General features: G+C 34.4%; 1 protein-coding gene across 1 annotated transcript in view; it reads right to left on the minus strand.

Moving 5' to 3' along the window:
- Positions 1-27411, minus strand: part of LOC133841810 (zinc finger protein 835) — a 45928-nt gene that overhangs the window by 15736 nt on the left and 2781 nt on the right. The window contains exons 2-3 of the mRNA XM_062274561.1: positions 10742-10862; positions 545-1634 (exon numbers count right to left, since the gene is read on the minus strand). Coding sequence (XP_062130545.1) covers positions 545-1042 — 498 coding nt within the window. The 5' untranslated portion in view covers positions 1043-1634; positions 10742-10862. The remainder of the gene's footprint in view (positions 1-544; positions 1635-10741; positions 10863-27411) is intronic.

The following is a 27411-nucleotide window of genomic DNA, read 5'->3' on the forward strand; positions in this document are numbered from 1 at the left end:
AAGATTTTGAGATTAAAAACATCTTATTTTAAGACTAAATTCTTGCTAGTATACTAATGAAAGGTTTAAATATCACTTCAATTGTAACAATAAATGTTCTCTGTTATATGATTTATTTTATATCCATATACTTTAACATAAATACGTATTTTGACTGCTGAGTAGTAAATATTAATATTAATCTACAAATCCAAAGGTTGTATTTAAACCAAACGCAATGTGGATGAGAAATTGTTCTAAACAAAATTAGAAAAAGTTAATTAAATAAAATTTTAATTTCGATTTTATTTCTGTTTGAAATTTATTGGATTTGTTTTAAAGTAAAGCGCAATTTTATTTTAAAATTGTTTAATAATAAATTTGCTGAAGTTTCTTTCAATTTCTATATATTAAAGAGTATAAAAGTTGAATTCATTAAGAGAAAACTGTTCAAGATCAAAGATTTCTGTTTATATTGGCAGTAATTTATTACTGAATAGTATTTATTATTGAAATAAGCTAAAGCAATTCTGTGTCGGATTCTGTTTTTTATCATTGTGCTCACCTGATTCATGGCATCGTCGTCGGCATTGCCATTGGCTCTCTGCTGCTGCTGCTGCTGTTGCACGGAGGGATACGGACTGGAGCTGGGCGACACCTGCTGCTGTCGGCCATCGCCGCTGCCATTGTCCCGCCCCCCGTCCTGTCCACCTGGCGGACTCTGCGGCTGTCCCGCGGCTGCAGCAGCTGCTGCTGCTTGAGCTGCTGCCACTGTGGCGTTCTGTTGTTGCTGCTGCTGTTGTTGTTGCTGTTGCTGCTGCTGTTGTTGCTGGTGGGCGGTGAGCTGTTGCTGCGCCTGCTGCTGGATGTTGGGGTACATGTCGCTGCCCCATTGTGCGGCACTTGCCCCAATGGCGCCCGCATTGCGTTCCGCATCCTGCGAGTCCTTATACAGCACATAAGGCTGCCCGGTGTCCTGTGTGATGCAATACATGATCTGGCGTGGCACCTTCAAGCCTGCGGCGATGCATGCCGCAAACGAGGCCGAGAAATTTATCGCCATTTTGAAGCTGTTTGTGTATTTACTCTTTACTTGTTTCTATTTGTTATAGTTTGGGGTTTGTTATTCTGGTTTGCTTATTTTGTTGCTTCTTCTAGTTTGTGGCTTGTCCTTCGACTAGACACACTTTCTTCTTTTGAGCTCTTCGCGTCTTTATTGTTTTCTTTTGTTTATTGACTTTTGTTGCACATCTTTGCAGTTTTCTCTCTTTTGTTTCCTTTTTCTCTCTCTCACTCTCTTCAATTTCTCTGGGTTTGATTTTGCTTTGTTTTAACTGCTTTGTTGCCTAGTTCACTTGTTTCTTTTCATGGCTCGCATTTTGTTGTTGTTGTTGTTGTTGTCCTTCTTCTTTTGTTACTTTTTTGTGTTTTTCCATTTAAAATTCTTTTCTTCTTAAGTGCCGCATTTATTTTTACCTTCTCTCTGTATTCAAATTATATTTGCTTCTTTCTTTTATGTTTGTTGCTTTCCTAGTTGATCGCCAAAGCATTTAATTTTTACGCGGGAAAACCTTTTTTTTTGCTGAACATTTAATTTCGTTTCGACATCGGAAATTGGGTTCCAAGAAATTGCAGGTTTCCCTTTAAAGGTTCAACTGTAAGGATAATAGAAGGAAAATATAAATTTATTAGTTAAATGTCGTTAGAAAATTCCTTATTTCTATAACTATGAACCTGAAAAACTCTTTCATTATACATATATATTATTTTGCGGTCAATTTTCTTCCAGATTGCTGTATTTATAGTTAATTATGTTTATCAATAAATTTTGTTCACAAATACTTTTTTATTTTATATTTTTTGTCATTTCCAAACGAATTTAAATTATTTCGTATTAATATATAATATTTTTTAGATCAAGAAGTTTAGTACTTTCAATAGAGCATATGGCGTATACGTAATATTTTGTTTGTTTTGCTTTTCTTTCATTTATTTTTCTTTAATTCAATTTAATTTAATTTTTTATTTATTTATTTTTATTTTTTTAATTATTATTTTTTTTTATTAATATTGTATTTTTAATGATTATAATGCTTTAATATATATAATATATCTCTTGTTATTTTATATTATTTTAATTAATTTTCTGTTTATTGATTTCATGTTATTTAAACTGTTTTTACTGCTACGTATTTGACAGCTAACATGTTGTACATAATCTTTTTTAAAAAATTTCCATTATATAAATTGTGTCTCAACTTCTCAATTATAAAAAATGTAAATTCCAAAATTTCATAATAATGCAAAAAATATGTATACAAAAGAAAACGACATAACTTTTAGTTTCAAACAAAAAACGAAACTAAGTAAAAAGTGAAAAGAAGCAAAATAAAATAAAAAAAGAGAAAAAAATCAGTAAAAAAATAAAATAAAAATGCGACGCAAATTAAAAACAATGAAGATCATCAGCGGCTGATTGAGAGGAGTGGCGCATAAATGGACACCGCATGCCAAGCAGGCTGGGACAACTCCCCTCCCCGTTGACCTCGCTGCCCCCCTTTAGCCTCCACCTCTTTGCTGTTGTTGTTGGTGTTGTTGCTGCTCCCACACCCCCATTTTGGAGGCAACTCGCAACTGGCAACTGGCAACTGGTCGGCCACATGTTGTGCCTCCTTTGTTGTCATGAGTTGTGTGTTGCCTGACTTCGACTCTGTCTTGTGTTATTTTATCTTTTCTTTTCTTTTTCTTTTTCTTTTGCTGCTATGTTCTTGTTGTCGCTGCTGTTGCTGTTGTTGTTGTTGTTGTTGTTGCCCCACGACGTGCCAACTTTTTAAAGCGGGATCAAGGTCTCGACAAGCGTGCGGCTCTCACAGATACACACACACACACATACACACACAGTCGCAGATAGAGCGATACATAGTAAGAGGGTGCAGCCCACTTCGTGGCCTGTTTCGAGTGTTGAACTGTTGTCCTAAACAGCCAGAGAGATGGAGAGTGGGATCCATTAACAATCTACATCAAAATACAAGTAAAGTGCCGTCCAAAACATGTGGCCTGGCCCCATAAACATCATCATCATTGCCCACTAACTTATTGGCTCTCATCATTTGCCAATCTCCGCGCAACTCTCTCTCTCTCTCTCTCTTCCTCTCTCTCCTTCTGTCTTCGTTCACATCTCCTCAGGAATAGACAACAACAACAACGTGAAGAACGTAAAACATCAACTCTGATGTCATGGCAATCATGGAACATGCTACAACAACCATTGAGTAATTGACTTGCTTAACAATTTTTGATTAACTTATTGAACCCATTAAGCATCAGCTGTACAAAAACAAAAAGCCCTGCATGATACAATTCAAGAGGTGGAGAACTACAGTAAAGAGCTCTCAAAGTGCAGTTCACAACACTTACTGGTAGTTAAGTTAAGTGTTAGCATTACACCTTATATATTAAATGCATTACACAACACTGATCTTAAGTAAGACAAATAAAATAAACAATTCAACATAATAAACTATATAACACAATCTGTTGATACTCTCTTTATTAGTTTTGTTAATTTGCTGGATCACAATCGAATTTCCATCTTAATGGTTTTACAATTTATGCAATAATTAGGCCCACATGTTAACTTTTCCAGATTAAAGCTATAGAAATACCTATTAAGAGAAACTGTCTCTTAAATTAGAGAAATTCTATCAAAATTAAACGAACTTTATATCATAAATCTTTTAGAATTGGACCAGTTTTAGACTAAATAAGAAAAGTGAGCAACTATTACATTATTCTTTCTTCTTCTTCTTTCTTCTTCTTCTTTCTTCTTCTATTCTTTATTCCAGAAAGAATTTAGCACAGTATTATACAATTCCAAACTTACATTTAAAATTAGTAAGATCCTATTATAGTAAGATTCCAGACGTGATTCACAATTGTTATTCCAGCAAGAATTTCATTGCAGTTTCTGTATATTCTTAACATTCTTTAACGCTTTAAAGCCGAGCTTAAGAGCTTGTCCTTAACATAAGATGTAAGATATATAATTTTGGCCAGTTTGTTTTTTAAGTCTCAACTTATATAATTATTTTTTGGAAATCGGAAACAACAATATTTTGGAATCAACATACAATTTATATAGTCACAAACTAATAATAATTATTGAATAATATTATTTTCATCTGTATATAAATTTTCCAAAAATGAATGATCAATTGAGCCAAATGAAATGTTAAGTAATTCATCTTTCGTTCAGATTTACAGTGTTTACGATTAAATTGATAAAGTCAAAACAAATTTGCGGTTGCGAAAGAGATTGAAAACGTTTTGCAAGTGCCAAAATGAATTGGGAGAATATCAATTGGAAACGCAATGCGTGTCAGCAGCAGCAACAACGAGAACAACAACAACAAAGAGAGCAGCGACAGCAAACGAGAGCAATAATAACAACAACAACAATTACAAGAAGTTAACACTGCCGCATCGATTCGCATCGAGTCGAATCGCAACTCAACGCACTTCCAATACTCATGTGTGTAGCTATGCGAGTGCGTGTTTACTAGTGTGCGTGTGTGAGTGGAATCGCATGAGGCGAGAGAACTAAACTACCTTGAACCCGCAAATGAACGCCGCGACGCGTCGTGCTAGCAAAACAAACTAAAAGATATGCTCGCACTCGCACTCGCACTCTCGCATTGCCATTTGCACTCTCACTCACTCACACGCATGCACACACAAAGACACGCATACACTCGCACAGAAATTGCACTGGAACTGGGACTGTGTGCAATGCAGTTGCACTTCGTGCCCGAAGCCCGAAGTGAGGTGAGCCGAAGTCGTGTGGAGACGAAGTCGCCTTTGCCGATGCGATGTTGTTGCTATTTGTGAATTATTGCGCTCCATTGGCAGCGCGACAGCATTTGCAATTTATGCGTTCGTTGTCGCTACTCTTTCTCCTCCCCTTCTCCTTCTCCTTCCCGTTCCACTTGCACTTGCACTATCTAAGTAGAAGCACGGCATGTTTGTTTTTCGCACCGCTTTGCCCCACTTGCCCTACCTCGATAGGCACTACTTCTCTTCCGCTCTTACACATGTAAAATGTGTGTGGTTTATTTTTACTTTGAAATGCGTGCGGCCATTTAAATGAGTGTTAGTGCGATACATTTGCTTAAATGCTTTACTCAACGATCCCCAAAACTGAAAGCAGATGATGCTTTATGACAGGCTCTTTGCTTCAATCACTCGCCACATGGATGCGGCAGGCAGGAACTTATTGCACTTTTATGGCTGATCATTCCAGGAAACTATATATTCATTCAAATTTGCATTATCTTAATGCAAATTTTAATTTAATGTGCAGTTATAAGATCTTTAATGGAATATTCCTTATTGGGGAAACTCTTTAAGATTGCATTGATTCTGCAAATTTTGAAAGTTTTTCTCCAAGTTCAGAAATGATCTTTAAGATTAAAATTTGTAATTGTAATTATTCAGTTGGTAAGATCGAAAAGCAAAGATTATATTATTTTGTATTTTTTTTTTTTTGGATTCTAAACGAATTGTGTCAATTATTCTATGAGTTCACTAATTCACTTTAACAATAACATTTTTTATTTCTAGTTAAAAATTTTGGTAAGCTTCGAAAACATTTGAATATATTAGAATTATAATATTTTACTAAACTTTTATTATTTCAGAAAATTTTATTAATTTATTTAACTTCAAGTTAATGAAATCTCTGATTGAATAATCTTTAATTTGGTAAGTTCTAAGATCCGAAAATATTTATTTGAGAACTTTTCAATTGTTTAACTTTGAAATAAGTGAAGGTTTTTTACTCTATACAAAATTTCGAATTCATCACAATGCTAATCTTATTCTCAAGAACTCGTCAGTGTCATTAGATAGTTATGCATCTTTATTTTGAATTCAATCTCAGCTAGAATGTAACTAAATCTAGCATTTAATTTATGACAAAACAGCAACAGACTGAAACAATGAGCATTAAGGAGCATTTCGAATAGATTGTTTCTCCCCCATGTGCATTCATTATTCATACACAGTTTATACTATGCGTAATCGTAAACCCCTTGGGAAGGCAGCCGAGCAAATCGAAATGCAATTTCAACGCGATGAGTGATGAGTGAGCGAAGACTGTGCGACTATGGAGATAAACTCCACCTACTTCACACCTGACAGCCGAGACACAATAGACACGCGCCGTTTGTGGTAGCAGTTAAACACACAAGATACAAGATACAACATAAAAGATACAAGATACACTCGCACTCACACACTTTAGTTGTAGTTGTAGTTGTACTCTTACATATGCACATGCACAGAAGACAAGACAAGACACAAAAGATACAAGAGATGAATGCCAGATATTAATGGCCATAAATGCTGCCTGCCATTGGCTGAATCGCTTTGAGTCTCCTCTTTTGCTTGCCCACACGCCATTGAAATTTCAAATAGAAATAGAAAAATGAAAAAAAAAAAAAAAAACAACAGCAAACGACGAAAAGAAAGAAAAACTAGAGTAGAAATCGTGGTCGAAACAGAGCCTGAGGGGAGGCGTTAACAACGCCGTTGACAACTTTCACTGCCAGCGAAGCGTGCTTTAAAATTGCCCACAAAAGCGCCAACTACTCGTATACTTGATGAGTATGATCGATAAGTGAAGCGCTCGAGAAGAGGCAGCGAAAGAGTCTGTCAACGATAAAAGAGTTGGTAAGCTAATTAAACATTTATTAATACGCAAATTATGCTCTTTACGCATTAACAAAGTAAGCGATAAAAATTTACTGCTGTCAACTATTTGCCATGCTAATGAACACATTAACTTTAACATATTTTAAGCAGCTAACAAAAATTTTAAATTATATTTTAAATGACTTTAAAGATCTGTTAATGACTTATTTAAAATGAATATATTTTAAGCGTAATACATTCATTTTTAATAGCATTTAAAATACCATTAAACATCTTCTACTAAAATGTTACTCTGATAACAGAACTCTGTTAGAGAAATGTTAAATTATTTACAGTCGTAGATCAATCTCTTGAAGCTGTTTGTCAATATTTATTGACTATGTTTAATGAAATTGATAATGTTTTATATTTTATAAATCGTTAAATGCATTTAAAATGTCATTAAACATCTTCCACTAAAATGTTACTCTGTTAACAGAACTCTGTTAGAGAAATGTTAAATTATTTACAGTCGTAGATCAATCTCTTGTTTGTCAATATTTATTGACTATGTTACTGAAATTGATAATGTTTTATATTTTATAAATCGTTAATTCTTAAAAGCATTTAAAATGTCATTAAACATCTTCCACTAAAATGTTACTCTGTTGCAGAACTCTGTTAGAGAAATGTTAAATTATTTACAGTCGTAGATCAATCTCGAAAAGCTGTTTCAAATATTTATTGACTCTGTCTAACGAAATTGATAAAGTTTTCTATTTTCAGAGAAGTCAAAAGAAAGTTTAACGAGGCAATAAAACGGAAATAATTTGTCAACACTCAATTATAGATAACAGCACTCGTAGAAGACATTAACAGCAAAACAACAAACAAATTATAGTGGACTAACAGGTATATATGTACATATATATTTTGTATACTCATGAAATCCCAAAAGAGACTAAAAATACAAATTTTACTTAATTTGCTAAATATTCATTAAAAATGGTTATTGCGATATTTAAAGATCACTTGTTTCCCTGACAGTACGCTCATTATGTTAATGACTCTACTTTGAGCAAACAATTCGAGCTTTGAAATTGATTTACAATCTGTCCATAGAACGCAAAAAAAAAGAGAAAAGAACACACACAAAATGTTTTTTATGTGTGTTTGAAAGAACTCAAACTCATGGGCCTATCTATCTATTGTATTTATCTGGCAAAGCGCACAAAAAATAGAATAACACGATAGAGCAACAACAATTTGATTTCAAGGTTAGAACAGAATAAAAAAAATAAAAGCAACAACAAATTGGCAAACTTTTTGCGCTTGTTGCTTCGACGCCAGCAACAACAACAAAAACGAGCGCCAAAAATTTAACGTAATTTGTGCAGTCGTCTAATTCAATACACAAAAGCTTCCCTTCTCCACCCCCCACCACCCCTTTCATGACTAGAAGAGAGCGCTAGAGAGCTTTTTAAGCCCGCCACAGTGAGAGTGGCAGAGCGAGAGAGAAAGAGAGCGAAAGAGAGAGCGCATAAACTACAGGTAAAACACAATTGCCAACGACGACACACGACGAAATCAACCAACAACAACAACAACAAAATATCAGCCGAAAAAAGGCAAAAAAATGAGTCATGAAAATTGCGACCAAGGCGTCCAAGCGTCCAAATTTTATATTGTTTTCATCTTTTATTTTCGTAGTATTTTTCGGGTTTTTTTCTTTTTTGCAAACATTTTGCAAAATGTGGAGAGTTACATCCACCTAGCTGAAGCATCGATAGCTGTACTTTTCTATACTCTATCCAAAAGTACAATGGCAATTTCGTTAAGTTTGACAATTCATATGAATCGATTATTGCAACTAAATTGATTAAAGAGTAACTATTAAACAAAATCAATCTTTGCTTAGATTAAATTTAAATTCAATTTATAATTTTTCCAAATTGTACTAAGAATAGTACTATATATTTTATGATACTTAATTATTCTCTACTTATATATTAATTTTTAAATTTTATACAAAAATAATACGAGGAAGAAGTTTTGAAAGGAAACAACTTAAAATGATTTCCTTATAAATGATTTCTGCCTCTACACATTTATTCACATTAATCTAATTTGACTACAATTTAAAATAAGTTCTCTTGAAAAACTTTCATTTGCTTTATCCTATTTATTTATATTTTGTTTTGCAATTCAATTTTAAAATTTGCTTTAAATATTATCCAAGTAAATTTGTTATTTAAAGTTAAACAAAAACATGTTTAAGCTAAGTAAATTATTAAATACGAGACTATAAATAAAATAAACCTTTTTAATAGTATTTCAATAAATCTATTAGCTATTTGATAGCTAGGTGTCAATATTATGATCTATAGTAAGAGATGTATGTGTTTCAGGACTTTCCATTAAAAATCTAGCAGCTTGAAGAACATTCTAACAAAAGTGAAAGTGTGTTTGGAATTCGTTTAAAGTGTTGAGATCCTTCTAAATAGTTTTATCTCGTATTCGACGTAAATATCTGCACATTTAATTAACGCGTCGAATTTTCGAAGTCGTCGACGTTCTGTGGCGACAAACACAAAAAAAAACAGCGAGAATGAGAATGGGAATGAGAATGAGAAATGAGACAAGCAGCAGTTGAGCACGATGAAGAAGAGGAGGAGGAAGAAGAAGAGGAGGAGATTTTGTTGCCGGCAACATTTCGAACAGAGACAGAGAGACAGAGATCTCAGTATGATGATAGATGGGGCTCGATTCGATGGCAGTTCCACACGCCACACATGCATTAGGTTATTGCAGATGTATCTGTTAGATACACACATCCGATACAGATACACACACACACTCGCACACACACATGCAGAGAGACAAGCACACACTCATCTATGTGGAGAGTCAAACACTTGGGGCACACAATTAAGTGATTTTGCTTGTTTTTGTTGCTGTTGAACATTTTGTGTGGATTTTAGTTTTTTGTGCAAAACAAAATTTATTATTGTTGTTGCTGTTAATGTTGTTGATTTTGTTTTTTTTTATTTCGCGTATAATTCATCATATTCCTTTATGGGCTGACATTCGCATACAGCATTTTTAGATACGCACCAGCACCACAGATTACACCCCCCTCCTCGTCTGCCCCTTCCCCTTCCTCCTCTCTATTGCTCTCCATACACCCAAAATAAACGAATTTTGCCTCTGGGGGAATTTCGCAAAAAAAACTGAACCAACCAAGAAAAAAAGAGCAAAAGAGAGAAGCAAAAAAATCGCAAATGATTTGTGGCAATTTTTTTCCTATACTCTTTCAAAGGGTATCACTATTTTGGCACACAGTTTGTAGATTTTTAAGAGGAGATTGAAGAGGCTTTCAATAAAAGGGTTTCCCATATTACGGAATTTAATTGGTATTCTGGAGAATATTCATATCACTTTTGGTTGAGGCTTATAGAAGAGATTTTTCAAAGAAAATAAATTAACCTTTTCTATAAAATCTGTTTTTGGTTCAGATTAATGTGTAACATTGCTTCGACTTTTTAATTACATTTTAAAATAGCTTAAAATAATACAAAAAAAACAAAAAGGATTTAAATACCATATTCATATAATTTGACTAACTGATTTTTTAGGTTGTTTTGCAATTTCGCTAATCATAAATAAAATACTAATTTAGTGTAAAAGTGCTTCGACTTTCCGCTTTTATTTTTTCTGCTCATTTTTTGTATTTGCTTTTAGTTTTTGCGTATTTCGCATTGCTTTTGTTGTTGCTGCTGCCGCTGCTCATTAGTGCCGTTTTGTGTGCCTCTGTATTTGTGTGTGTGTGTGTGTGACTTATCTGCCCCCTCGGCGCCTTTGCCACCCCTCTTCATCACCCAAGACCCTCGTTTTGCCATTTTGCATTTTGTCAACTTGATTTACGCGCAAACATTTTCCGTGGTGCGTTTTTTTTCTTTCTTTTTTTTCGGTTTTTTGATTTTTACTCGCTTTTCATTTAATTTTCGCAACGCTCCAGAAAATACGTTTTTTTCTATTTTTACTCTTTCGATTTTCCACATTTTCCACTCACCTTTTTCTTTATTGCAAAAATATGCGTTTCCTTTTTCGTTTATCCCGAAATGTTTATTGGATGTGATTTCCTCTCTTTTGGCTCGTTGAATTATAATAGTTCTTGTTGAGTGTTATTAATGCTGTAAAGAAAGAATAAAATTGAATTTTCAATTAGAAAACATAATAATTTAATAAAAATCTTTATCAAATATATAAACCATAAACGTATTTGCATCAAAAGATAAATCAAATAGAAAACACAACAGTGCAAACTCTTTTCACACCTCATATAAGACGTGGCCTTGGATTATCACATAGTATAGACTATAATATAATTTGTTGTTATTCAACTTTATGCACGGAACTTTTGCCCGCTCTTTTTCCTCAAAGGGGGTGTGACAACTAGTGAGGGCTCGAAACATTGAAAGAAACCAAATGAGAAGAACTCTAAGTGAGTTGATTAGAGTTTCAGCTTTAATAAAAAAAAAACTTCCATTAAGTTCTAAGAAGCTTTTCAGTCGAGTCTGCTACGTTTCTCTTTTGGGAACTCAAAGTTGACTTTGAATTGAATTAACTTCAGAGCGAAGAGCTAAGCTTTATTGGTGTCTCTTTTTGTGTCTGACGAAGGGGCTTCACATAAGCACATTAATCTTGAGTTTTTGCATTAATTACTCATTTATTTCTTTTTTTTGCAAAAGGAAATAAGTTTTTATTAATTTTTAGGAATTTAAATTAGGCTTATAAATATAATAAAGCTATAACAAAAGCCTTATATGAAATCTGAATTTTAATATTTATAACTAAATACATAAATACATAAAATATAACCATAATTTGTATAATGCTTTTCAAACAGACTTAATGTTTATTTGAGCTAGCGAAGTTTTATGAATTTATTTTAAATATGGATTATTTAAATTCTTTAATTTGAAAGATTATGTTTTCGAATATGCAGCTTACTTTTTATAGTTTAACGTCTTTAATAAATTATCTACATTTTATTAAAATAGTTTTTCTTACAACATCATCAATCCAGTTTTGCTTCTTCCTCTTTACTAAAATAGTTAATTAAAATAGACTGCTCCTATTTGTTTAAATTGCGCTGTATTAAATCGATAGCTAATAAAGATGTTTGCTATTTAATCTAGTTAACGAATTGCATTCAAAGTCATTCCGGTTTAAATTAACTAATTGACAGCCCATAAAAAAGCCAAAAATAGAAATCCAACAGCAAAAAGCAAAACAAGCAAACATAAAACTATCAAAATAGTAAAAAAAAAACAGAATACAGACAAAACAGAAAGCCGGCGTCTAGTGCAACAACAACAACAACAACAACGATAACAACAACAGAAAGCGATAAAAACGATAACAGCGATAACTTTGTGTGTCGCATCAACAAAAACCCACAAAAAATTAACTCGTTGGCGCAAATCAACTTCATCTGCATAAAAGGGTGTGTGTTTGTCTGTGTGGAGTGAGGGTGTAACGAAGGGGGGTTGGCTAACTGCTATATTAGAGGATATATAAATGTGTAAGCTTTGTAAGTGTGTGTGTGTGTGCAACTAACACTAACCTCAAAAAGTTTACTGAGCGCAGTTGCAGCGCTGCAGCAGCGTGCAAATTACACACACATTGAAGCGCTGACATCGAGAACAGCGAGAGTCACCAATACACTTGCACAATTGCACGTGCTCACGACTCACACACAAACTCACACAGACAGAGATGCAGACACCCTCGCGTAATGCAGCTACATCAAATTTTTACATACACTCGCACACACACATACACATAAGGGAGAGACACGAACACTTGGTCAGTTTTTAGCTGCAGTTGCAGTTACCGTTGCAACTGCAAAATAAAGCTGCAAACGTTGACAAAATTATTTGTCGTTTTGCAATTAAGTTAAATCTATGTATTTGTAATACCAATTATTGGCGCTTTTTCTACAGCTGCAATTGCTGCTGCTTCTTCTGCTTTACAACGCCTTCTTCTTCTTCTTATACATCACACAGCTGCTGCTGCTTCTTCCCACTGCTTCTTCTTCTTCGTTTTACTTTGCTCCTTGTTGTTGCTTATACGCCGCGTGTGTTTTGTTTATTTCATAAATCGCTTTTTAATATTTCTGCTTGCTTGTTTGTTTGTTTTTGTGTTTGCCGCGCGCGTTTTATCTACTCAGTTTTTTTTGGCATTTTGCTCTTTGTTGTTTTTGAATTTTTGGCGACTACATTTTTCCTTTTTTTCCACAATTTTCACACACAGTCTGCGCTCTATAATTCAAGTACTCGGCACTCTCCTAAATAAATATATGCATACACACATACACACACGAGTATGCATATATAGACCGTGTGCAGCTTTTTTATTAGATGTCGACGACGTCGACGTCGTTGGCGGTCGACGACTGCAAGCGGCACAAAAATCGAACAAAATGCCAAAAAATACACACACACACACACACACACAGAAACTAAACTAACAAAATCAAGTACAACAAACCGAAACCGAATTCGAATCCGAAACCAAAGCGAAACGAAACGAAACTCTGACACAAGGCAGCGCGGAGGTGAAGCGACGAGGCGTCAAATCGACGCAGCGACGCAACGACTAAGCGACCGACGACGACGTCTGTTTTCTGTGGGAGCAAAGCGCGCGCCAACTTTTAGCTATGGCTCTGGCCACGGGTCTGGGGTCTCTGGTCTCGCCGCCAACTACAAATACAATGTCTACATGAAAAATAAAGCAAAAGCAGCAAGCAGCGAGCGCCAAAAGAGCGCGTAACTTACTCTCTCTCACACACACACGCACACACACACTAGCGTGAGCTCAGACATGCACTTACTTGCGCTCTCTCTCCGGCTGCTTGGCGCGCTCTCTAAGCTTTTTTAGTCAAAACAATTGCAAAATTTTTCAACTTTTTGCCGGCCCCCAGCTGAGCATGTGTGTGTGCTTCACACAAGTTCGCTAGTGTTGGTGCAGTCGCTGTGCAAAGCTCACTCTCTCATTCTCTTCGGTAGCACGCTCTCTCCACTCTCTGTTGTCGATTTTCTAATGTTGCGGCATGCCGCTACAGCGAACGTCAACGTCAAACGTTAACAGCGCTGCTGACTGCGCTGCCGCTGCTTTTAGCGCGTGCTGCGACTGCACTTTGTATGCGCTTTATTCTGTGTGCATAAACTACCTTTTTTTGCGCCCTTTTTTCTGCTACTATTTGAGTTTTGCGATTAGTGCTCATCACTGTTGTTGTTGTAGTTGCTTTGCTAATTGGACACATTGTGAAGAGGTAATGAATGTAGGATTATTGTTTAAATTGCGAATTGCGATAATCCGCAGATGGCACGCATTCAAATCGGCTTATCAGCTAAGCCAAACATCTAGAGAAAAGGCAGTGCAAATGACAGCTGCTACTATTTGTCTACTACTTTGTAGTAGAAGACACTTTGGAATTTCATTTGGCGTAGTGGAAAGTTCAAGAAATGTTGAAAAGTTTTTCATACTTGATTTATAAATTTGGGAATTAATATGAAAAATGTTTAAAATTCTTAATCATATCTGAAATTTTAATATAAACTAACAACTAAACAGCAAAATAACTTATATTCTAATTTATTTGGAGTTTCATAAAAATAGTAAATATAGAATTGAAAGTTTTTTATATCAATTTAGAACATACATATATAAAAAAACTTTAAATTCTATATTTACTATTTTTATGAAATTCCAAATATTTTATTCTACAAATATATAAAACATATATGTATATGGTAGAAAAAATTAAATTTGAATAAAATTATCATCTAATCTTATAGAATTACACTTTGATTATTCTAAAAACAAAAGTAAAATCAAATAATTAGCTTCGATTATAAATAGAATAAAATTCAACTTATAATTTAATCATAGTTTATAATATATTAAATTTTCTTATTCTTTTTTAATAATTTTCAATACCCATTCCCTTGTTTCATTGTCTAATTGAATACCTCTTTAAGCCCACACTCCACTCTACCTATTTAACCTATTCAACCTATAAAAAAGCTGACCAATCCCCTTGAAAAAAAAAATAAATTTGACGTGCGCCAGCCGCACTTAAACGTTTAAGCAATCAGTTAAGAACGACACCCATTATGGCCACAAAGAAAACACACTAAACGAGCTGTTTTCGGTTGGCCCAAAAGCATAACCCTCAGCAGTCAAGACCCCGCACCACGCCCCCTTTCTGGCAACGCCCACACAGCCAGTCAGTCAGTCAGTCCGTCAGTCAGTCACTTAGCGAAGTATCGTGCCCAAAAGAACAGAAATTTGCAATTGTTCATTTGATGTCGTTGTTTTCCGGGTTGACGAAAAACGTAGACTGCCCCCCAGAGAGAGAAGGTTGAGGGTGAAGAGGAGGGGGGGAGTTAAATTGACAGGTGCGGGGCGTGCTGAAAGACACATGTACAATATAAGGTAAATTATTGTATGATGTGTATGCAATTTTGTATAAATAAACATCGAGCATTTTTTGTATAAACAATCAAAAAAAAAAAACGACGAAGAAACAAATCAACAAAAATATAAATTAAAACAAAATAAAACGAAGAACCACAGCAACAACAACAAGAACAACAAGAGCAACAATAACAACGAAAACCTTAAAAAGAACAACGAGAAAAAACAAGTTGAGCATGCATAAAGGTTGGCTTCATGTGTATTTGTAGATACATGTGTCTGTACATAGGTCGATTTGTAGCTAGATATGTAAATTATTAACGACTGCTGACATCGCCTCTCCTCTCTTGTCTCCACATTCGCCTCAACCCCAGCCCCTCACCACGCCCCCTGTTCTTGCCTCGTCTCGTGTCTTTTGTGCCGTTTTTGCATGTTGTTTACTTTCGTTTCGTTTCGTTTCAGTTTATTTGCCTTAAATTGTTTTTGCTTCTTATATTATTTTATTTTTCTGCCAAAGTTCGTTTTCGCAATGTTGCAAAAACAACAAGTGTACATATGAAAGCAACGACTAACAGATACCCTGTAAAAGAAATTTTGACTTAATCACGCCAGAACTTAGCTCCAAGAAAACTTAAAATAGTTGCTCTTCATAATAGGATATTTTTAATATTTTTAATATTGTACCTTTAACAAAAGGCAAGAATGTGTTAGATACTCTTCAGCGATTCTCATGAAATTTTCAGAATATCAAGACTATATATTAATATAAACATATACCAAAAATCAGCGCTTTATATACATAAATATGGAAGTCTGACATAAGCGTAAATAGTATAGAAATTATTCATAAATAGTATTGGAACCTTTCATCTCTTCGCAATTTCCAAAAGTATTCATGATTATGCATTTAACATAATTAAGCAAAAAGTGATAGACGATTGACAGATGGTCTGAAGTAAATATCATCAAATTTTTAGGAAATTTTGACTAAATATTAATATAATCACATGCCAAAAATCAGCACTGTATATAAATATTTAAGCCGGACATAAGCGAAAACAACATAAGAATTAATCACAAAAATCTATTTGCCATCGTTGAAAGTTTATAATTATGCACTTAACATCATCAAACGAAAAAAGCGAGACAACTGCGTGATACTCTTTAGAGATTGTCATGAAATTTGCAGAATATAACGACTAAATATTAATATAAGCATATACCAAAAATTAGCGCTGTAAATATATAAAATATCAGGAAATTTTTGGAATATTTAGAGTAAATAATAATATAATAACATGCCAAAAATTAGTGCCGTATATAAATATTTGAGCCGGATATAATCAACATAGGCATTAATCACAAAAATCTCTTTACTATTGTTGAAAGTGTTTATAATTGTACACTTAACATCATTAAGCGAAGAAATAAGAGACTGCTGAATACTCCTAAGTGATTGTCATGAAATTTTTAGAATAGTTAGAAAAAATATTAAAGAGATCAAAAGCCAAGTATCGTCTTCGTATGTAAATAATTAAGACTGATAACAAGTATTCATGAAAATCTCTTCTTTTAACTGTCAAATATTTCCAGGGTATGGGGAGCAGAAAAAAAGAAAAGCACACTCAAAACGACAAGTTTAAATGTGATTTGAAGCAATGAAACTAGCCAGGAAAAAAAGAAATACACAGAGCGGCACACTCGCAAAAATAAATCTCTCAGCGTGCCGCCTAAAAATAAACGCTTTGTAGCCAAGTATCCCAAAGATACAAAAAGCGAGCGTAGAACGTGGAACGTTGTCTATTGTCTTCCTTTCTGCGGTATTGTAAGATGCAGTCTATGCTTAAATATAGAATCCGTATCGCATTGTTGGCAACACTTTGCTCTCACTCAGTATCTGTATCTCACTGTCTGTATCTGTATCTGTATCCGTATCTTTTGCTTGTTGTTATTGCATTTGCATTATGTATGCGACGTTGTCTTTTGTTGTTTTAGTTGTTGTTGTTGTTATTGTTGTTGCTCGCTTTTCTGTTTTCAGCTGCTTTCCTGTTTGCAGTTTCGCCTTTTTGGTTCAGTAACCTATCGATTTGATTTTGTTTACCTTTCTGACAAACAGAAAAAACCAAAATAAAATAAAATACATAAATGAAAATAGAATGTGCAAATATTATGACATTTTATGACGATACGAGGGGGGCACGGAGGGGAAGAGACTCTGTCCATTTGGTCGCCAAATGTGGGGTTACCTCTTGCCAGATTTCAGCTATGATTAAGTATTTCTTTTATTATTATTTTTTGGTTTTTGTTGATTTTTCGCGCTTATCGCGCAAATTGAACTTGCCATTATTCGACTATACTATATACACTATATGTGTGTTTGTGTGTATGTAAATATATACTATATATGCCAATTTCTCAGCTGATAAGTGTTGCAAATATTTCAAGCTGATAGCACAAAAGCGAACGTGCGCAAATTTTATGTGAGTTTGTTATGGAGAAGCCAGGAATAGAAATCGGCTGATGAATGCTCTTCACTTTATATATAGATTAATAGAAAAATCTAATATAAAACTTATTTAAATCATTAAATTTATAACAATAAGAAACGAGAGCAAATAAAATGTAATTAAAAATTAATGTAAAAAGTACCAAATTTATGTTATAAACCTTTGATAAAAATCGACAAATATAAACTAATTCAACTTATTAAATGAATATTATAACAATATATTATATAAAGGGCAAAATAAAGTACTTTAAAAATATATTAGTAATATCCGAAATTATAATTATATTTTATGGTAGGTCTTCATTGTATTTTCTTTACACTTAAGTTACTTTTCAGTGCTGCCAAGTTTGAAATAAAAGAGTGTCTAACAAATACAGCCTCTCTTTGCGCTTCTCAAATATGTTTCAAGTGAAATATGAATATTAAAATAAGCTAATTAAAATAAATTTGAAATAAATAAAGAAAAAATAAAATGTTAAGTTAACATTTCATTGCATTTTAAAAACGTCAGCTTGCTGCTTAAGATACTTTTTTTAGTGCTGCCAAGTTTGTATATTAATTACCGTCTTTCTTTGCGATTCTCACATAATTTTGACGTGAAATAAATATATTGAAAACTATTTATGCATTAATAGGAAACTAAGCCAATTAAATTATTAAAAATAAATTTAAAATATCATAAAGTTAAGTAACATTTCATTGCATTTTAAAAACCCAACTTACTGACTAAAATAATCTTTCAGTGCTGCCAAGTTTAAAATAAAAAAAAAGTTTACCAAATATTGCCTCTCTTTGCTCTTCTCAAGTAATTTCGACATGAAATATATATATTGTAAACTATTTATTCCTTCATAGAAAACCAAACCAATTAAAATAAATTTGACATAAATTAAAATATCATAAAGTTAAGCAACATTTCATTGCAATTTAAGAACACTCGCTGGCTGCTTAAGATACTTTTTTAGTGCTGGCAAGTTTGCAGTAAAAGAGCGCATACTAAGTGCCGCCTCTCTTTGCGCTTCTCAAGCACTTTTTTCCACTTGAAATGCACAAAATTGTTGCACCTTGCCGCGACCCTTGAAGCCTTTTGCCTTTTGGCCCGCTCGCAGTTGGACACAATGTTTTGAGTGGCTTTTGTCTCGACGCCGTCTGCCGAGCTGCCAAAACTTTGCCGTGCATTTAAAACTTGTTTCGTTTTGCTGCTCCTTCAACTTTGGCCGCCCCCCTTTTCCCAGCAACCCTTATAACAATTGCTTCGTAGTTTTCACTTTCAAGCAAATTGCAAAACAAACACAAAACATGCGATAAAATTTATGATTAAACAACTTGCGGAACTTACAAAAAAGGAAAGAAGAAAAAAATACAACGATGACACATTGCAGTTGGATTTTTTTAAGTACTTTTTCTATTCGTTTTTATTTATTTATAGAATGGAGCTAGAAGAACTTCGCTCTCCACTTTTGATATGCAATTTGACACACTTGCCGAGGGCCACTCGAAAAGTTGCCAGACGCTGAAAACTATGTCAGCGGATTTTGCATTTTAGCTGCAAAGACGAGACCGACCCTTGGCCTGTAAGTGGAGCCCTTAACTAATCCTATTACTTACACAACTTACCCCCTTTTAGCCCTCCCGCCTCCGCCACCGTTTTGAGTGTCGTGCGTGCGGCGCCCTTTGTGCGGATTTTCCACTCACATTTCCGTTAGATGCGTGTGGATTTTCACACTTTACGCATGAGGGCGCGACACACTAAGTGAGAAGAGGAAGAAGAGGAGAGGAAGAGCAAGAGCGAGAGACTCGACTCGACTTACGCACGGTTGCATTTTGTCACCTGTGGGCAAACAAAACTGTAAACTGTAAACTGTACCTCTCACTCTTCAGTCTGCATTTTGCGTTTTGTTTTTTGCCACCCGCCTTGTTGAGGCTTTGCCTTTGCTAATATTTTCTCGCATTTAAGCTCTTTATTTAGTCTGGAACATAACTTGCTAAATTGCATATTGCAGTCGGCATTTAAGTTAATTGCATTAGACTCGTTTGACATGTTGCTTACCTATCGAGAATGGGTCGCAAATGGCCAGAAAAATCAAAGAAGAGACTATATTAATAGATTATAGAAAGGTACAAGTTCTAACAGTTTAATTTTTTTTTTTAATTACTTTTTGTTTTATATTTTCGAATCTTCTCTTACGAGACTAACAGTTTAATAACCAAATATTTTTCAAAAGCTCCAAAGCTCATTAAAGCTGTATATGAAAAACTCAGATTTAAAATATTATTAAATTTGTTTCGTATACGTAATGAAGTATAAAGTTTATGCTATTTTTCTTATGCAAATTTTTCAATAAGTTAATAGTAATAATAATAAGTTAATATCCCATCATAAATTTCAACAAACTGAAAAAGTTTTTTAAATACTACATGTACTTTCTTTAAAGAAATCTTTAACATGTTTCTTAACTATTGATAACGGGTTGCAAACCAAAAATAAAACAAATTGATTATATCGAGAGATTATATAAATAGCAATGTGGTAAAGCTTCAAAAGTTCCTTAAAGCTTCCTACAAAAAGCCTTTTCTCTCTATATATTATTTTATTTATTACGCATACGTCGAACATTTACAAAGCAAATACTTTTAGCATATTTTTTAATAAGCTAAAGTTAAAATTCCAACATAAACTAAAAATACTCAACAAAGTTCCTTAAAAACCATAAAAAAGAACTTTAGATTAAAGTTAATTTTTAATAAGCTAAAGTTAAAATTCCATCATAAACTAAAAACATCCATCAAAGCTCATTAAAGAAAACTTACATTTCCTATAAAGATAAATGAAAATTTATGTGCTTTTAAGAAATCTCATTAGTGATAAGCACAAAGCGAAATACCATCGATTTTCTTCACTTTTGTTTTTACGATCAACAATAAAGCAAAATTCTTAATCTGCTGGCAATTCACGAAGCCTAATTCCCCAAACTCAATTACTTTTTCGCAGTTTAACGTATTTCCAAAAGGGTTTTCCTCGTGACGTTAAGTGAAAAATTATGACCATAGATTGGCTAGGAAGTCACATTAAATAGATAATTGGACAGCCATTGACTGCTGTGCGCAGTGGGCGTCGCTGACACTTCAAATTTTTGGCCATGTTCAACTTGCTTTTCTCCCTGTAAATCACACACGGCAATGCAACAAAAAGTTGCAGACGCGAGGCGCCCATGCAACCAAATGCAGTTGAAACTTTAACGTTTTTTTTTTCCATTTCCTCGTTGCCAACGCCCCAACGAAAATGCAGTCAACTCTCTCTCTCTTTCATTCGCTCTTTTTACCCATCTCTTTCTCTCTTTGACCGTAGGCACTAACAGTTTTTTGTTGCACGTTCGTAAAAAGAGCACTTGCATCAAGAGGCAGCGCATTGTTTTCTAGCTGCAGTCAGAATCAGAAACGAAACAAATGCAATATAACAATGAGAAAATGAGGGGAAGGGAACATGGTAAAAGTAGAGGGAGAGTCGCATTATCCTCAATATATTTTTATGCCATGTAGAATACGGTTTTAGAATATGTTTACACAGAAATAAAAAGTTCTAAAATCCAGTTTTTGGTTTTAGTACATGGAACTTTTGGTCTCAAAAGAACATTAAATATTATATTATGTAATTGCCAGCTCAATTTACTGAGCAGTGAACGAAAAAACTCAAATCTACATAAAAAATGTATTGGAATTTAGATAGATTACAGAATTATCTATCCTAAATATAGAATTTGTTAGAACTTAAGATTTTTTAGCTACAAGAGTTTGTTTTTAAAGTGATCCAATTTCAAGAACTAAATATTTTAATTCGAATGTTCTGCTTTTCTTAACTTAGTAGTTGCTTCAAAATTTTATACTTTAATGCACAATTATTTATACATTTTAGGCACATCATTTTTTACAACTTTTTCTCCCTATTTTACTTCCAACTACTTCTACTTTTTCCCTTCCTTTCCTATGCAAATTTATTACTCTATTAACGAATTCAAACAGCAATTCACCTTTTTTTAAGCTCGACTCTTAACCCTCGGGCTAATGTCATCATCATGATATTTGATTTAATAATATTTGCCTAAAACCTCAACCAGTTCCTACCACAATTTGTTCCCTCCAAACCCTGCAAACTCCAGCTCATATATCAAAGTCAGGCATAACACACAATCCTTTGCCCCCGTGTGCAAATTATTTGAATGGCCTTATTTGTTCGTTCGCCAAACACGCCACATTTTCATTTTTATTACCGTAAAAAAGTAAAATTACAATTTTTTTTACAAAATAAAGAGGCCTAACTTAAATTGGCATAATTTAATTTATTTTATTTATATGTGTAACAATTTTGTATGATAATATTCAAAAATAATATAGAAAAGTAAATAAACATTTAAAAAAAAAAGAGTTTTCAGTCAGTTTGCATTTTGTAATCCGTAAATCTTTTCAAACCAATTCCTATTAATTAAACCAAAACCCCATCACAACGCATCCGATAGTCGCACACACCCAACAACAACCTTTTTATTTCCCTTTTTTTGCAACCATGTTGAGGATTTCATTTTTTATTGCATAGCAACCGACGACACGTAAAAAAACAACTGGCAAAAAAAATACACACCATTCCCCATTTTCATGTTCCTTCACCCACACACTTTCTCCCTCCCTCTTCCCTCTTCCACTAGCAGCAGCAACAACAACCCCTGCAAGAAGAATCGCGCTGAGATCGACATAAAGTGCAGCAACAGCAGCCCACATGGCGGATGAATGCGAATGCGGGTGCATGTTACGCATACGCCAGCGTGGCCCAGGCTGCTTTTTGATAGGCTGTTGACATGCATTGGGCAGTCACTTGTTTTTATTTAAAACAATAAGAAACGCTTAAGTTGAGCTTGCATTTTTATTTTAAGGCGTTGTGGGCGTGGCCAAGGCTTGTTTGTGAAATGCATTTTTTGACGTCGCTGAAAAATGTCCACACTTGAGATCAGATTGTTGACGAAAGAATATAAAAAACCATTAATATACAAATACTTCGAAAATTTAATAAAAAAAAGACAAACAAAATTGAATTTAAATATTTTCTAAATTTCGTCTTATTTAATAAGAGAATAAAAGTACTTTGCAGCTAATAATTATATTTATAATAATAATAATAATGATAATAATAATGACTATAAAATTAAGTAAACGTGTCCCTATAAAACTATATCGAAAAAACATTCTCGAATATCCCTCATTTCTAAAGTAAAGTTATATTTAATGTATTTTAATATACTAGAAATATATTATACAAATATTTATAAAGTAAATAATAGTATTTTTTTAAACTGTGTCATGTTATAATATCTATAAACTAAATGAGAACTTAAATGTATTCTACATTTTTGCTAAACACGAAAGTAATTGAGTTAAACTATAAAGCAAAATGTTACAACAAAAATGAAAAAAGTCAAACTCTGAGTTTGTAAAGCTTTGAAATACTTATTTTCACTACAAATTTTAAATTGAAAAGTGTTATAAACCAAACTCAGATTTTGTAAGCCTCTTAATTACATATTTTCACAACAAATTTGAAATTTAAAAGTGTTATAAACCAAACTCAGATTTTGTAAAGCTTTTATTTAAGTATTTTCATTACAAATTGCTTCAATTTGATTTAAAAAATAGGCACATATTCCATTCAAAATGCTATGCAATAAATCAACGCCAAAGTTCTATAGTCCCCAGTGAACTAGAGTCAACACTTGAAGCTTTGCAAAAATGTTGTTAGCAATTAAAATATGATGATACTCCATTGCAAGGCTGCAAGGAGCTGCCACAGTGAGGGGACTAAGCTGACAAGCTAACATTTCTATTGAGGGGGTCTCTAATTAAGCACTTCTCAGTCAGCAGGCAAATAGTACTCAGCGCGACATTTGTGCATGAATATTGTATGCTGGAGTGTGTGTGTGTGTGTGCAGTATCTGGTGGATAGAAAACAAGCTGAGAGCAGATAGAGAATCTGTGACACAATGCGATGGGATGGATGCAAGTGAAAGTCATGAAAGGCAACAGCAGCAGCAACAACAAAACAGAGACAACATCGACAACGTGTAGAATGGCAACACACAAAAGCGAAAATGTGCGCGATATGCAGGCAACAGGAAGCAAGGCAGACGGACAGACAGCCGGACGGACGGACGGACAGACGGATGGATCCCTTCTGGTTGCCACCCTCGAACAGTGCTCTAAACCGAGCTGAACTAAACCTCAAGTGGGTGGTTCTTGTTCGGTGGCATCATTTAGTTGCTGCCGTTCGTTCGTTGGCCTTGGCTCCACGAATGCGAGTTTGAGTTTGAATTTCAGTTTGTGTGTTGCCACTTGACAATCCTCTCCGAAAATCGAGGCAAGCAACGGGAAATGGGGGAAAGATTCTAGTAAAATAGATAGAGGAGTTTGATTGTAGAAGCTGCAATTGTCAATGCAGCCAGCTGGCCGGACATTAGCTTAGCTTTTTTTATCCCTTCATCTAATCGTCAGGTATTTTCGCTCTTCTTTTTTTGGGGGTCTGTCGAATTGCCTTTGAAGTCCCTTTCCCCACCGAAAAAATGTCAGCGAAACGGGTTGACACATGTGCTGCAGGGTCTGAGATAAAAGACATCCACGCTCCATGCTCATGTCTGTCCTTTGTAATTAGTTAGGATCAACATTAAAGAGTTGGGCATGGCCGGAACTGATTGGCTTTAAAGTTAAACGGGAAAGGGCCGGTGAAAAAGGTTTTTAGGAAAAAGCAACTGAAATACTAAAAATTTGTCAAAGATACGCAATGCGTAAATAATAGTATTTTAATATACTACAAACTAACTAGCAAGCAAATTATGATACGAAAAATCATAAATTTCTAAGATAGAGTTATATTTATTTTATTTTCAAATATTAGAAACATACTTCAGTAAAAAATATAGAATTTTAATATACTTGTAGTATATCAGTATATTACAATACTATCTTTTCAGTGAAGCATATTTCTGATATTTATAAATAAATTACATATATAGAACTTTTTCTTAGAAATTTATGATTTTTCATATCATATTTTGCTTGCTAAAGCTAAAAAGAAAATAATTTATTTAGAATTATATAATATTTATTGAGTATATCAAAGTATTTCAATATACTAAGTCATGTTAAAATATTTACAAATTGAATGAAAACGTTACCGATTCCACAATAATTCCAGTATGTCGAAAAAATCGACACTTTAATTAGATATTTCGCAGATATGTTGCAACTCCCCCATCCCCCCAACCCTTTCACCAACCCAATTCAGTTTGTCAATGCAAGCGAATCAGCAGAGAAACCTTCGCTTATAATAAAAAAACATGTTACAAACTTTTCTGATATAGACAAAAAAACAGCGGCATTTCTTCTTCCCCTCACCCTCAGCCCCGTTTGTCTTTGCATTTTGCTGTGGGTAATGATATGTCACGTTTGCTCTAGACTCGACTCCGTTTGCTAGTTGCATTCAATGACAGTGCACCAAAAGCAACAACACTAACAAAAAAGAGAAAAATGAAAATTGCGCAGCAGCTGCAATAAAATTAACGAAATGGCATGGAAAAGAATGCAACCGAAAAAAAACGAAAAAAATAGATGTGAAAGAGAGATAAAAGACACACACGCAAAAAAAAATGGAGAAAAAAGGAAAAGCTGAAAATGTGCAATTTCTGTGCGGTTCGTTGGATGCGTCGCATTTTGGGTGGGGGAGGTGGCTTATGCCTTTTTTTTTTGCCACTGCTGCTGTTGCCAAGTGCACACGCAGCGCAAATAAAAAACCGAAACGACCACAAGTAAACGAAGTAGAAGTCGCAGTTGTAGGAGGAGTATAAGAAATTATTCGAAGAAAAAGAAACCAGATATAAATTAAAATTGTCATTAATGACATGTAGGAAAGGCCCAAAGTTAACAAGTTAAAATCAAGAGATGTGGATAGAAGAAATATAGAATATAGAAAAAGGTCTCCGAGAAAAACTAAGTAATCGTTTGATAACTGAACACTCAGCAGTTAGGATAGAAATCATTACTCAATTTCTATATGATAATAAATATTAATATTTATTAAGAATTTAGTTACAATATTGGAAAATTGCATAAATATTTTTCCTAAAACAAATAAATAAAATGACTTCTTCAAAGATATAAGATCATCAATATTTGTATAAACGTTCATCTCAAATACAAAAATAAATATAATGAGCTATTCAATATTTGTATAAACATTCATCCCCAAAAAAGAAATATAATTAACTATTTAATATTTGTATAAACATTCATCCCAAATACAAAAAGAAATATAATGAGCTATTCAAAGATATAAGATCATCAATATTAAATATGGAATTGCATATCTGTTTAATGCTCCCTCAAGTTGTTTCTAGTCGAATTCATGTGCAATTCAGTTGGGTTTTCATGTCCCAAAATGCTGTAGGGTGTCATTTGTGGAGAAATATAATTGCGCTCGTTTCGTGTTGGTTGGTGATAGAGAAGAGTGTGGAGTGTACGGAGAGTGGAGAGTCGAGAGTGTGAAGCGGTAGTCAACCCATTTAAAATTGCAGCTACTTGCAGTGCGGGCGCAAGTGAAGCTGGGTGGGAGAGTTGTGGAGAGTTGAGAGTGTGAAGAAGTGCTCTACACTGACTGCAGACAGTGAGTCTCTTTCACACACACAAATACACGCACACTTTCACACGCACACGCACACACTCGAGCACACTCGACGTTCAGCAATGTCAAAAGGATGCTGACTGACCAATCCCTTCCCCTTCCTCTTCTCTCCTTCTCATGACCCTGCCCACCAGCCACAGCAACTGCTGCTGCCATTTGCCGTTCAAAATGTGTGGCGTCAACTGTACTTTTATGTACACACACACTCACACACACACACGCACACTCGTACGTAATTCATTTCATTCTCTCGCACATTTTTATATACGAAATTTTTATTTCAATTCATTTAAAATATGTGTAATGCTTCCTCGTGCTTTATTTTGTATTTTTTTTTCGTGTTTTTGTTCGCTCATCCTGTCGACTTTTGTGCTTCGATTTTCAATTGCCCGGCCGCAACAGCAGCCTATCTCCCCGTTTACCCCTCTCACAACCCATTGACCATTTCCATTTCCTCCTTTTCAGCTGCCAGCGCAAAAAAAAACGGAGGTTTGGGAGTCACTTTTGGGGGAGGTTGAGCAGTCATTGGGCGAGTGCTTGAGAGCTGGGTGGGGGTGGCATTTCAGCCCTTTGCTTTTGGGTGTCCGCGCAATTTTTTCAATAATTAATTTTTTGCGCGTAAATGCAATTTGCATGTAGATGAGACACACACACACACACAGACACTCCTTCCCTTTCGCACTCACACATGTATATAGTGGTCATGTATGGGCGCCATTATATAACGGCATATAACGGCACTTTTTATTGCATACTTTTGGCGCGCATTCGCGTCGTCTCCCTTCCACACTATTCGCACTCTGTGCTGACCACATGCTCCATCTCGCTTCCGCTCACATTTTGCGTGTGTTTTGTCAGTCTGTACTTTTTTTGTTTGTATTATTCCCTCCAGCAATTTTTATATAATTATGCAAAGTGCAGTTGAAAAATGGACAGGATATTATTCTGAGAATTATCATCACAATGGACTATAAGAGAACTATATATGTACATATGTCTATACTTTTTTTTTCTACTTTTTTAAGATTAA

Source organism: Drosophila sulfurigaster, chromosome 3 (genome assembly GCF_023558435.1).
Source record: "Drosophila sulfurigaster albostrigata strain 15112-1811.04 chromosome 3, ASM2355843v2, whole genome shotgun sequence".
Lineage (NCBI taxonomy): Eukaryota > Metazoa > Arthropoda > Insecta > Diptera > Drosophilidae > Drosophila > Drosophila sulfurigaster.